Source organism: Strongylocentrotus purpuratus, unplaced genomic scaffold (assembly GCF_000002235.5).
Source record: "Strongylocentrotus purpuratus isolate Spur 01 unplaced genomic scaffold, Spur_5.0 spur5_scaffold_1, whole genome shotgun sequence".
Lineage (NCBI taxonomy): Eukaryota > Metazoa > Echinodermata > Echinoidea > Camarodonta > Strongylocentrotidae > Strongylocentrotus > Strongylocentrotus purpuratus.
In genome coordinates this window covers 23,297,371-23,309,038 of record NW_022145594.1, presented here as the reverse complement: position 1 = coordinate 23,309,038, position 11,668 = coordinate 23,297,371, and the positions used below count along the sequence as shown (strand labels likewise).

Here is an 11,668-nt window from a genome sequence, read left to right as displayed (position 1 = left end):
TGCGAGATAAAATGAACCTATTAGTATTAGCATTATTATTTGTATTAGTATTATTTTTTATTTGTATTATTATTATTATTATTATTATTATTATTGTTATTATTATTATTATTATTATTATTACTATTACTATTACTATTATAAGACTGAGATCAAATAGAAGTAAATAATGCCCTAATTTGAAACGATGCAATGCCGTTATGGTTCCGATTTCTTCACAAACTTACAAAGCAGTATTGTTACTCCATGGATCATAGTGATACTGTTTATGTTTTTTGTATCTGTATGTTAATGAGCCGCCAGCCAATATCCATCTATGGATACTATGCCTGTTTCTTTGAGGTAAAAAAAAAGCATAATATGTACGTATTCATTATGCTTTATAATGAACAGACATATTGTTCAAAGTTTAATCGTTATTTGTTTGTTGTTTATGTGTTCTATTCACAAATGGCCACAGAGGCTGTTTTCATTGATGACCACATACCCCTATCAAGACAACAAAGACTATACCTGCGTGTACACAGTTGACATTGGTTTTTTTTCTGAAGAGGTGTAACAGCAAAATGCAGAGAGATAAATAAATACGTAGTGTGGTTCAATATGCAATACTATGTGTCAGTCCATTCTGTATTCGTATGCCACGGTGTGTAGATCTTGTCGATGTATGTCTGTCCATTCAAGGCGAGGTATGTGTGTGTGTGTGTGTGTGTGTGCGTGCACGCTTGTGTGTGTTATTTTACCTCATTAAGTATGCATCAGATTGCACGATTTCAAGTTCAAAATTGCAAAAGCTCCCTACCGTGGGAGGGGGGACACCCCCCTCCCACACCCTCCCCCCGCTCGGTCGCTTCGCTCCCTCACTAGCGTTGGCAGCCCAGTCATCCCCCCCAGGTGTACGAACCTGTCTACGCCACTGACAATGGTTAGGATCTAGGTTGTGTTTGTTGGGTCTTTTGCGTTCTAGCATTAGACGATACCAGGGATTGCTCTTTCGGTGGTCTGGAGTAGACGGCTGGTATAGGGACTTACTGCGTAGCAGAGCCAGTGGCATGGTCGAGTAAGCTGACTGTACAAAGACAGACGGTCTGGTTGTTTGAAGGTGCATGCATGAAGCAAACTGGTGCGGCCAATGGAAGTTGCATGCACAAGCAGACTGGTATAGACGTCTGAAAGGTGCAGAAGCGGACTGGTTTAGTCGGCTGGTGGTACACGACGGTACAACGGTTGGTAGAAGACGGTGGTGAAGTGCAGACCTGTAAACGGTCTGGTAGTGTCGACTGGACGGTGGTCGAGAGGTGGTGCAAGGTCAACGGGGCAGTATATCTCTGCCAAACGGATCCACGGCGAAATTGGTACCGGACTAGGAAAACATACCAGCAGAAGGCATCCTGACAAGATAATCTGCTGGGGAGTATTCGACAGAGCTCCGGTTTCGTTACAATATGTATATATATATATATATATATAACCCTCAATGGTATATTAACCGGACATCATAAGAACTGGTATATTACCCTAACCCTAACCATAACCATAACCATGAGGAGGGGTGTGGGAGGCTTCCTGAAACAAGATGATCCTTTAATTCTGTCAAACATGTTACCACCCGATGGTCTTACCTGTATACATTCCATCTTCCTTGCAACATTGACCTATGAATGAAGTCCACTTAAAGTTAAACTCTGATGCGTTGAATCTCTGGTATTTAGAACCATTCACATTTTGTATAATCTTAACAAGTATACTCTGAATACCCGACACTTATTTGTCAATTAACTTCAATCGAACACTGATTTTAAATTATATCATATTTTACATCGATTACAATTTTAAATGATCGACAAGTTCATAATCATCAACAATTTACTAGTTTGGAATTTTTAAAGGAATCTTCGAAAATAAAGTTCTCAACCTATATTTTTCGGGTATATATTTGAGATCTTCTGTTTCCCCTTCATAAACTGTGAACTCACCTATTATATATGCCATTTGAGTAGTTATGACATTAAGCATATCTGCAATTTCACCAACAAGCGTCCTTTACGTAGTATGTTCTAAATCCCCGTTTTCGGCATAAGTACAGAGGTTTCCGGACTTCAAAGTTCGAGAATAGAACCCTTTGTATATTCCGCCTGTGTTAATCAGTCAGATTTTTGTTTGAGAATGTTTGGACATTGACCTGTCGATACTACTTCAGATACCACCGATCGTCTCAGAGTTCATCCATAGAATGATTCATACAGAAACAGATGAAGAACATTTAGGTTTGATGATAATCAGCATCACAATCATTCCGTTAAACTTTTTTCTCCACTAGTGACTTGCTCCTGCGGTTTGTATTATTTGTCATACCGCTTGGAAGATTGTTCCATACTATAGGACTCGAAAAAAGAAGAAGAAATGTATTGTTTTCCTAGATTGATATTGATATTTGCAACATTTAGGTAACATTTCTCGTTATTTTCTGAAGATAACCAGCATTGCAATCATTCAGTTAATCATATTCCTCCGGTAGAAACTTTCGTTAAGTGCGCGGCAAAGGCTTCTGCGGCTTTTAACCCTTTGCTTTCGGCAACCTGGTTGTCCCTGTGTTAAGCTTATTGGACCTAAACAACTCAGTAGTCAACGGGATAATATTTTTGAAATCGCTTGGAAGATAGTTCCATACAGCAGGACCCGAAAGCGAAATTGATTGCATCCCCCAGATTGATTTAAGGATTTTTTAAACATTGAGATTACATTTTTCTTGATTGTTTTTTGTTTTTTTATCCTCGGATCACTACAGAGCATCAATCAATAATGAAAAGGGAACATTGGCAACATTCAAAGACCCCGCGAAACGGATTGAAAGACATACAGTGATTATACTGAAACATACATGAAATACTTATATTAAGGGTGCATGAACATTTTCTTAAAGGGATTGGGTAAATTTGTCTCAGTTTCTGAAACAAAATCCCGGATTTAACTCATGCTACAATGATAGTTATAAATCTTTAGGTCAGTAAGGGACCCCATCTAATTATCTAGATATTTATGATTGGAAATCGAAATAAAATTTGCGTTTTCCTAACGGTTTTCATAACACTACAGTCTATTGGGAGAAATGAGTATGGTAAATCCGGTCACTCAAAGATTTTTAAAAAACTTTTTTTGAGGTACTTCATGAGCATTTTGAAGCGATTTTTAGAGCCTCAATATTACACCATATCACAGACACTGATAACACATAGTGCCATGCATCTCAGATTTAACATTGTTATACGATGCCTTTAACGGAAAATATACATTTATTCTTATGTTTTGTTTTACTACCAAGCAAATGGGAGGAGATCTCGCAAACTTCGTCACAGAGATTCCAATTTTTGTTTGATTGATCGCCATTTCACAAATTCACAACTTTCTTTTTTAAAATCGGATTTTGCTCAAACAGTCAATGACTCGTTTCCCTCATGTTTGTTCTGCTTCTGTGAAAACCAACTTGATATCAGGATGAACTTCCCCTTTAATCAGGGGCGTAGACAACGGGGGGGATGAGGGGGATGCATCCCCCCCACCTCACAAGGTGGGGGGGATGGCATGTACAATCATCCCCCCCAGGTTTTGGGGAATGATATTTGCTTACTTAATAAGTCATAATGATGATAATAATAGTAATAATAATAATGATAACAATTATAATATTAATAATAATAATAATTATGATGATGATAATAATAATCCTCATCATTATTGTAATTGTGTTTATTGTTAGCCGCATTCACACGGTGAAAGCCAATTCTAAAACAGAATAGAAAATGAATGTGATACAACAGTATACATAATAATTCGTGACAGAGAGTACCATACTACTATCTTTATAACAAGTATTATTCAAACAAACATATATAATTATGTATAATCATGAATTGTTCAACTTCATGCTCCCACTATATGACTATTGTTCCCGGCCCCCCCCCCCCCCACTCAGAGGTCGGAATGACCGCATGCGTGTTGCCAAAATGTCCGGTAAAGAGGTACTTTTCGTGCAACAAAGTCCGGCCCGAGAATTGTAAAAAAAGGGGTGTATTTGACTTTTTACCCGGAGATTTCTTTAAAAAGGGGGTATTTTTCCTTTTTTCTCTCATCTCTTTGGACTCCTGAGAAATTATTCCGAATTTAGGGGGGTACATTGAGTATTTTTCCTGATTTAGGGGGGTCTCCAAGGCAGGAAAAGCCCGCGAAAAGCCCGCGAAAGGGGGGTTCGGAAATGATGGCAGTCCTCAGATAGGGGGTGCTTTCAAAAAGAGGGTACGAGCATATGCGTACTCTAAATAACACTGAGTGGGGGGGGGGGGGGCCGGGCTATTGTTACACTAATACTGATATCAGGACTGACTGGTATACATTAGTTTGTTGTTAAGCTTACAGCAGCTACATCTTTTCTGTATTGTTAACTATTTATTTATTTTTGTTTTATTTAAGATGCACTTTGTTTTGTATTCATTTAAAGTATGTTGATTGATGCATGAAGACATAAGTTTGAAATGTTTAAAGAAGTTTGTTTCATGTAAAGCGCAGTGTGAATTTACCCTGTCTTGAAATGCGAGATAAAATGAACCTATTAGTATTAGCATTATTATTTGTATTAGTATTATTTTTTATTTGTATTATTATTATTATTATTATTATTATTATTGTTATTATTATTATTATTATTATTATTACTATTACTATTACTATTATAAGACTGAGATCAAATAGAAGTAAATAATGCCCTAATTTGAAACGATGCAATGCCGTTATGGTTCCGATTTCTTCACAAACTTACAAAGCAGTATTGTTACTCCATGGATCATAGTGATACTGTTTATGTTTTTTGTATCTGTATGTTAATGAGCCGCCAGCCAATATCCATCTATGGATACTATGCCTGTTTCTTTGAGGTAAAAAAAAAGCATAATATGTACGTATTCATTATGCTTTATAATGAACAGACATATTGTTCAAAGTTTAATCGTTATTTGTTTGTTGTTTATGTGTTCTATTCACAAATGGCCACAGAGGCTGTTTTCATTGATGACCACATACCCCTATCAAGACAACAAAGACTATACCTGCGTGTACACAGTTGACATTGGTTTTTTTTCTGAAGAGGTGTAACAGCAAAATGCAGAGAGATAAATAAATACGTAGTGTGGTTCAATATGCAATACTATGTGTCAGTCCATTCTGTATTCGTATGCCACGGTGTGTAGATCTTGTCGATGTATGTCTGTCCATTCAAGGCGAGGTATGTGTGTGTGTGTGTGTGTGTGTGCGTGCACGCTTGTGTGTGTTATTTTACCTCATTAAGTATGCATCAGATTGCACGATTTCAAGTTCAAAATTGCAAAAGCTCCCTACCGTGGGAGGGGGGACACCCCCCTCCCACACCCTCCCCCCGCTCGGTCGCTTCGCTCCCTCACTAGCGTTGGCAGCCCAGTCATCCCCCCCAGGTGTACGAACCTGTCTACGCCACTGCCTTTAATGTATGATGATTTGTCATGAACATCGATGAATACATCAGCGGTGTATTCACCATGCAATCACCATGTTCATGAATCAATGTATTCACGTAAATTTGTAAGTGGTGATAATTTGTGAGTGACCGAAGCGAGCAAACAACATAATTATTTCAGACGGTTTGGAGAGCAGATGTTTGTGAATTGAAACTATCTATTTTAAATTTCGAATATTAAATTAACTGGTTTACGCATGTAGGCTGCATATTACTGTTTATCAATAGAGACTGTCATGATTCCGTTCATGTTTAATCCATTCGCAACTGGATTGTGTTCATGTTTAATCCATTCGCAACTGGATTGTGTTCATGTTTAATCCATTCGCAACTGGATTGTGTTCATGTTTAATCCATTCGCAACTGGATTGTGTTCATGTTTAATCCATTCGCAACTGGATTGTGTTCATGTTTAATCCATTCGCAACTGGATTGTGTTCATGTTTAATCCATTCGCAACTGGATTGTGTTCATGTTTAATCCATTCGCAACTGGATTGTGTTCATGTTTAATCCATTCGCAACTGGATTGTGTTCATGTTTAATCCATTCGCAACTGGATTGTGTTCATGTTTAATCCATTCGCAACTGGATTCTGTTCATGTTTAATCCATTCGCAACTGGATTGTGTTCATGTTTAATCCATTCGCAACTGGATTGTGTTCATGTTTAATCCATTCGCAACTGGATTGTGTTCATGTTTAATCCATTCGCAACTGGATTGTGTTCATGTTTAATCCATTCGCAACTGGATTGTGTTCATGTTTAATCCATTCGCAACTGGATTGTGTTCATGTTTAATCCATTCGCAACTGGATTGTGTTCATGTTTAATCCATTCGCAACTGGATTGTGTTCATGTTTAATCCATTCGCAACTGGATTGTGTTCATGTTTAATCCATTCGCAACTGGATTGTGTTCATGTTTAATCCATTCGCAACTGGATTGTGTTCATGTTTAATCCATTCGCAACTGGATTGTGTTCATGTTTAATCCATTCGCAACTGGATTGTGTTCATGTATAATCCATTCGCAACTGGATTGTGTTCATGTTTAATCCATCCGCAATCTACAGTTTAGATTTAACTAGATTCCCCAATAATATTTCACTACAAATTTATTTGTCTAATTCAGTTTAAATACCATGCAATTGTATTTATATCTCCGTATGTTATATCGACTGTATTATTACTTTCATGGCCTGATGTAATTGTGTGTATTTTCACATCTATTGAATGAACAATTCTTGTCATTATAATTGTTATTGCTCATGATGTATGTAATGAATGTCAATGTGAAATATGAAATAAAACTGAACTGAACTGAAACTGAAACTGTAAGGTAGGATAAGTTGGTTTCGTCATCCATCGTTGTCATCTAACCTACGTCCGGCTTCATGTCTGTATGCATGATGTATACCATAATACATTTTAACACTTTCAAAAAAAAAATTCTTTCATGTCATCAAAGGGACTAAACAGTTCTTTTCTAGGAGGAAATATTAGATTCTCCTTTCAGAGACGAATTTAGGAATGATTTCATCACAACACCGTGACCTAGTTATTCTGTTTATATCTCTGAACTATAGGTGGCGCCACACATTTCTACCTGATGTATTTTTGTACAGTAGCAATATATAAAATGTGTTGTATTTTGTTGTTGTTGTTTGTATTTATTAGAATACTTCACAACAAAAACATGAACATTTTGTTTTAAGAAACGAAAAGCATAATAATTATACAAAATGAATTTTTTTTTTTTTTTAAAGACAGATGGAAATATTATAAATAAGTATTTATGCACGCATTACTTTAAATTAGATTTTATGTTTGTGTTGATGATTCATATCTATCCCATGATAAATATATTGTGGACAAGGAAAATTATTTGTGTGGCATATAAAGAGATATGTTTACTCATTACTGTTCATCAATTTGATAGTTGAATGAATTTAACATTATTTTTGTTTTTGTTTAATTTAAAAAAAAAAATTGATGTTGAAGTTAAATTTTGCCACATAAATAGCAAATTGTGTTTGGGTCATTATATAAGTTTTTAAAAACAAATCAAAATAATGTAAAAAACAAAGTCAGTCATTGATACCATTGTTCTGTTATGTGCTTGCCCAACAAGGCAATTTGCGTCGTATTGTGTTCAACTTTGATACAGAAGTGGCAAAACAGTTTTTATACTTAGGGTTAAGATTAATCTGAGCAACAATTATCTTGCAAGCACGCCCTCAGACGAAAGCAAATGATTGAATTCTCAAATATGCTTATACATGTATGTAGCCTGTAACTAGGCATCCCAGGAGGAAACATGATTTAGGACATGAGCACAGACGAGACGGAAGAGTTATAAACAAAAATGTTAAAAGAAAGAGAGATATAAAATAAGAGAGAGAGAGAGAGAGGGAGAGAGGGAGAAGAGGGAAGAGTTATTGAATACAATATCTCAATTTGTAGAACGAGGTTATATGGTGACCGAGCTGAAAACTGTCGAAGCTTTTTTTATTTTTCGTTTTATATTTCATAATCCTTCTGGAAATAGTGTTTTACGGTTAACAGAGATAGAGTGACTTGTGTTTCATTGAATTAACATAAACTATACTTGTTCATGTATGTTCAACAGTTCAAGTATCATGATTAATATATGTTCACTTCATTGAAATGTCATGTAAGATATCATACTTAATGTTTTCTTTGAATCTTCGAAGACACCACAGTGCCGATCTAAAATTAGATGTGTAAGAAGTGTAGAAAGCCACAATTTTGAGGAGTGCGCCAATAAAGACAACCAAAAATGTGTAAACTGTGGAGCAGAGCATTCTGCTGCTTATAATGGATGCACAGAAGCAAAAAAAAGCAAAACAAGTACAACACATCAAAATCACACAAAAACCCACATATGCACAAGCATCACAAATATTGACAAATAAACCATGTGGGTAAGTGCTAAAACAGACAGGAATGGACAAGTGATAGAGCAATTCGTGAATCATCATAATCTAACTATTTTGAATGAGGGTGAAGGAACCAGACTGGATCCACGAACAGGAAAACTGTCATGCTTAGTAATATTGTATAACCACTTCTTCACTGGCATGTATAAGTACTTGGAGAGCGATGAAAAGCCTTTTTGGAAGTGATCACTTTCCAATAAATTTCTAAACAACTTTAGATGGGAAAAGCTCTGAATATAAAGATGCTTCAATAAGAAGTGCAGATGATTTTATTTCCTTTAAACATATAAATTTGAAAAAAATATTTGAAGAGATGATTAAAAATGATCTCATACTTATTGCTAATGATATACATAAAATATATGATAATTTCATGAAATATTTAAAACTATGTATAAAAGAAACTGTACCGAAAAGGAGAAATGTTAAATGAAATCCGGTGCCTTGGTGGACCAAATAATGCAAAGAGAAAATCAAAGAGAGAAATAGAATGTGTAATAAGATGTCACAGAAAATAGGTAGATGAGTATTTAAAAAAGGAGGCAGAAGTACAGCGTGTGCTTTGCCAAGCAGAAAGAAATTACCGTCGAGCATTTTGCACGAAGCTTGATCAGTGTGAGCCAGAATCAAAGATATGGGCTTGTATAAAACGGCCGAATGGTGTACTAACAACAAAAACAAAAAATACGTCAACATTGCTTGAAAATGGTAAAGATATTCCATACACCTACTCCATACTGGTGATGCATACTCCGCAGCAGAGAAGCAAAGCGCAAGGGCTGTCGTCCGGATTGTTCTGGCATCAGTCCCCCAGTTGGTGTTGGCTTGCTTCTTGAAGATGCTGTTGCGGGCTCCGACTTTTGCCTTTGTGTTGGCAATGTGGTTCTTGTAGGTAAGGGGGCGATCCAATGTGACGCCTAGGTAGACTGGGTTGGGAGTGTACTTCAGCCTTTTCCCATACCAGCTGATCCTTAGTTGATGGTTGGCATCCCTGTTCTTGAGGTGGAATGCGCTTATCTGTGTTTTATCAGGGTTAGCTCTCAGGTAGTTGGTTCCATAGTATGAGATGAGAATGGCTAGGGGATCACTTAGGGACTCCTCCAGCTTCACAAAAGACTGGTTCTGAGTGGCGATGCAGAGATCATCGGCGTAGAGGAAGCTCCTGGTGTTTGGGTGGATCGGTTGGTCGTTCATGTACACGTTAAAAAGCAGCGGTGCAAGCACACTTCCTTGTGGTAGGCCATTTTTCTGTCTGTGCCATCTGCTGCGATTGCCACTGAGAACCACAAAATATCGCCGATTGGACAGCAACGTCTGGATGAGTCCAGTAAGTCTCACGTCCCTTGTCAGCTCAAAGATCTTCCTGGTAAGGATTCTGTGGTTCACGGTGTCGTAGGCAGCAGAGAGATCAACGAAAGCAGTTCCGGTGATTAGCTTACTCTCATACCCGTCCTCAATGAACTGAGTGAGGTTTAGGAGTTGGCCAGTGCATGATTTTCCTGGCCTAAACCCTGCTTGTTCCGGAATGAGATGTTCATCCACGAATGGGGCGATGCCGTTGAGGATAAGCCGCTCAAACATCTTATATTTATGGCACAGTAGGGAGATAGGCCTGTAGCTCTTTGGACTGGCTGCGTCTTTGTCAGGCTTCAACAGGGCAATAACTTTGAATTTCCTCCAGAGCTTAGGGATGTTGTTGGTGCCAAAACATTCGTTTAACATTTTGAGAAGCCAGTTGAGGGCATCTGGTCTAAGTTGTTTGATCTGCTCGCAGAGGATGTCATCAAGTCCAGCAGCTTTGTTGTTTTTCATTGCTTTGATGGAACAAAGGGGATCGTTCATGGTGAACGGCCTAGTGAAGCCTGGGACATCTTGAGAGATTGGAGCGTCTGGGACCTTAGGGAGTCCGGCTATTCTGGGGGTGATAGTCAGGATTTTCCCGGTCATTGACTAGGAGTTGGTGGGCAACTTGGTTGGCAGTGACTTGAGATCTTGGTTGGGCCTTTGTATAGTCGTTGCCCAGTATCCGGATCGTTTTCCATGCTTTCCTGCTGCCATGCGTCATGTTAGTGGATTTTATGAATTCCTGCCACTTCCTCCTTCTAGATTAATCAATTTCCTTGGTCAAATTTTCTCCAGATTCTAGTGTCTCTTCATGCACTAAAGGGGTCCATCGTTGTGTTCGATGAAGTCTTCATATTTCACCTTGGAGTGGTCCGTCAAGCCTTGAATTTAGCTTATGCGACATCCTTGGCGGATGTTACGCATTGAGAATTTCTTCATCAACTCTACAAAGGTGTCGTAGTTTTGAAGTGGCAGGTAGGTCCTTGATGTAGGAGTAAAAGTCCTTAGCGAACTTTTCCCAGTTTGCCTTCCTCAGGTTTAAACGACGTCGGAAGGGTACTCCTCGTGGAGTAATGACTGCATTAAGCGCTATCGGTCGGTGCTGAGAGTGAGGGATAGGGTCGAGAACGACTTTCTCGCACTGGATAGCAATCCTGGTAGATGTAAATATCCGGTCAGGGTTGTGGCCACGTCTCCACCTTGGACTGTTGAAAGAGGCAGGGAGCTTAGCGTCATGAATGAGGGACAGCTGGTTAGCATCTGCCCATGTCTCAACTAGTTCACCATCTTCGTTCATTTCTCTATATCCCCAGGTAGTGCTGTGGCTGTTGAAATCACCAATGACCACATTCATCCTGTCGTCAGTAGCTCTGCCGGGCAGGTCGAAAGGCTAAAGGGGTGGATTGTACACGGAGCTTATGGTGATTCCCATTAGGCCAATAGAAAGGACTTCAATGTTATTGCTGTCTGATAGGTAGGATTTTTCCACAGCAAGACCATTACGGGCAAAGATTGCACTTCCGTATTGGTCATGTGGTCTCTCTTTGTCGAACGAATTATAAATGAAAGACTGCAATGGTATGTTAAAAAGCATGAATTGTTACCCACTTTCTAAGTGGATTTAGTAAAGGTCGTAGTGTTACGGACAATAATTTAGAAAACGACTTTCAAGAGAGCATAAACTGTAACGAACACGCAATAGCAGTTTTCTTGGATGACGCGAAAGTGTTCGATACCGTTTGGATAAAGGGACTGGTTTTTAAATTAGCAAAAAATGGAATAGAATGAAACATGTTAAGGTATATAAAAAATGATCTAACA

The 11,668-nt window shown here is 38.2% G+C and overlaps 1 protein-coding gene across 1 annotated transcript; it reads right to left on the bottom strand.

Annotated features, from left to right (window-relative positions):
- Positions 1–10,763: 10,763 nt before the first annotated feature.
- On the bottom strand, positions 10,764–11,201 carry LOC115921287. The gene has a single exon (XM_030978619.1). The coding sequence runs from the start codon at positions 11,199–11,201 to the stop codon at positions 10,764–10,766; it is 438 nt and encodes a 145-aa protein (XP_030834479.1).
- Positions 11,202–11,668: the final 467 nt, after the last annotated feature.

Excerpts from the sequence above, each read along its gene's own strand:
- LOC115921287 (XM_030978619.1), bottom strand. The coding sequence starts at position 11,201 with ATGAATGTGGTCATTGGTGATTTCAACAGCCACAGCACTACCTGGGGA.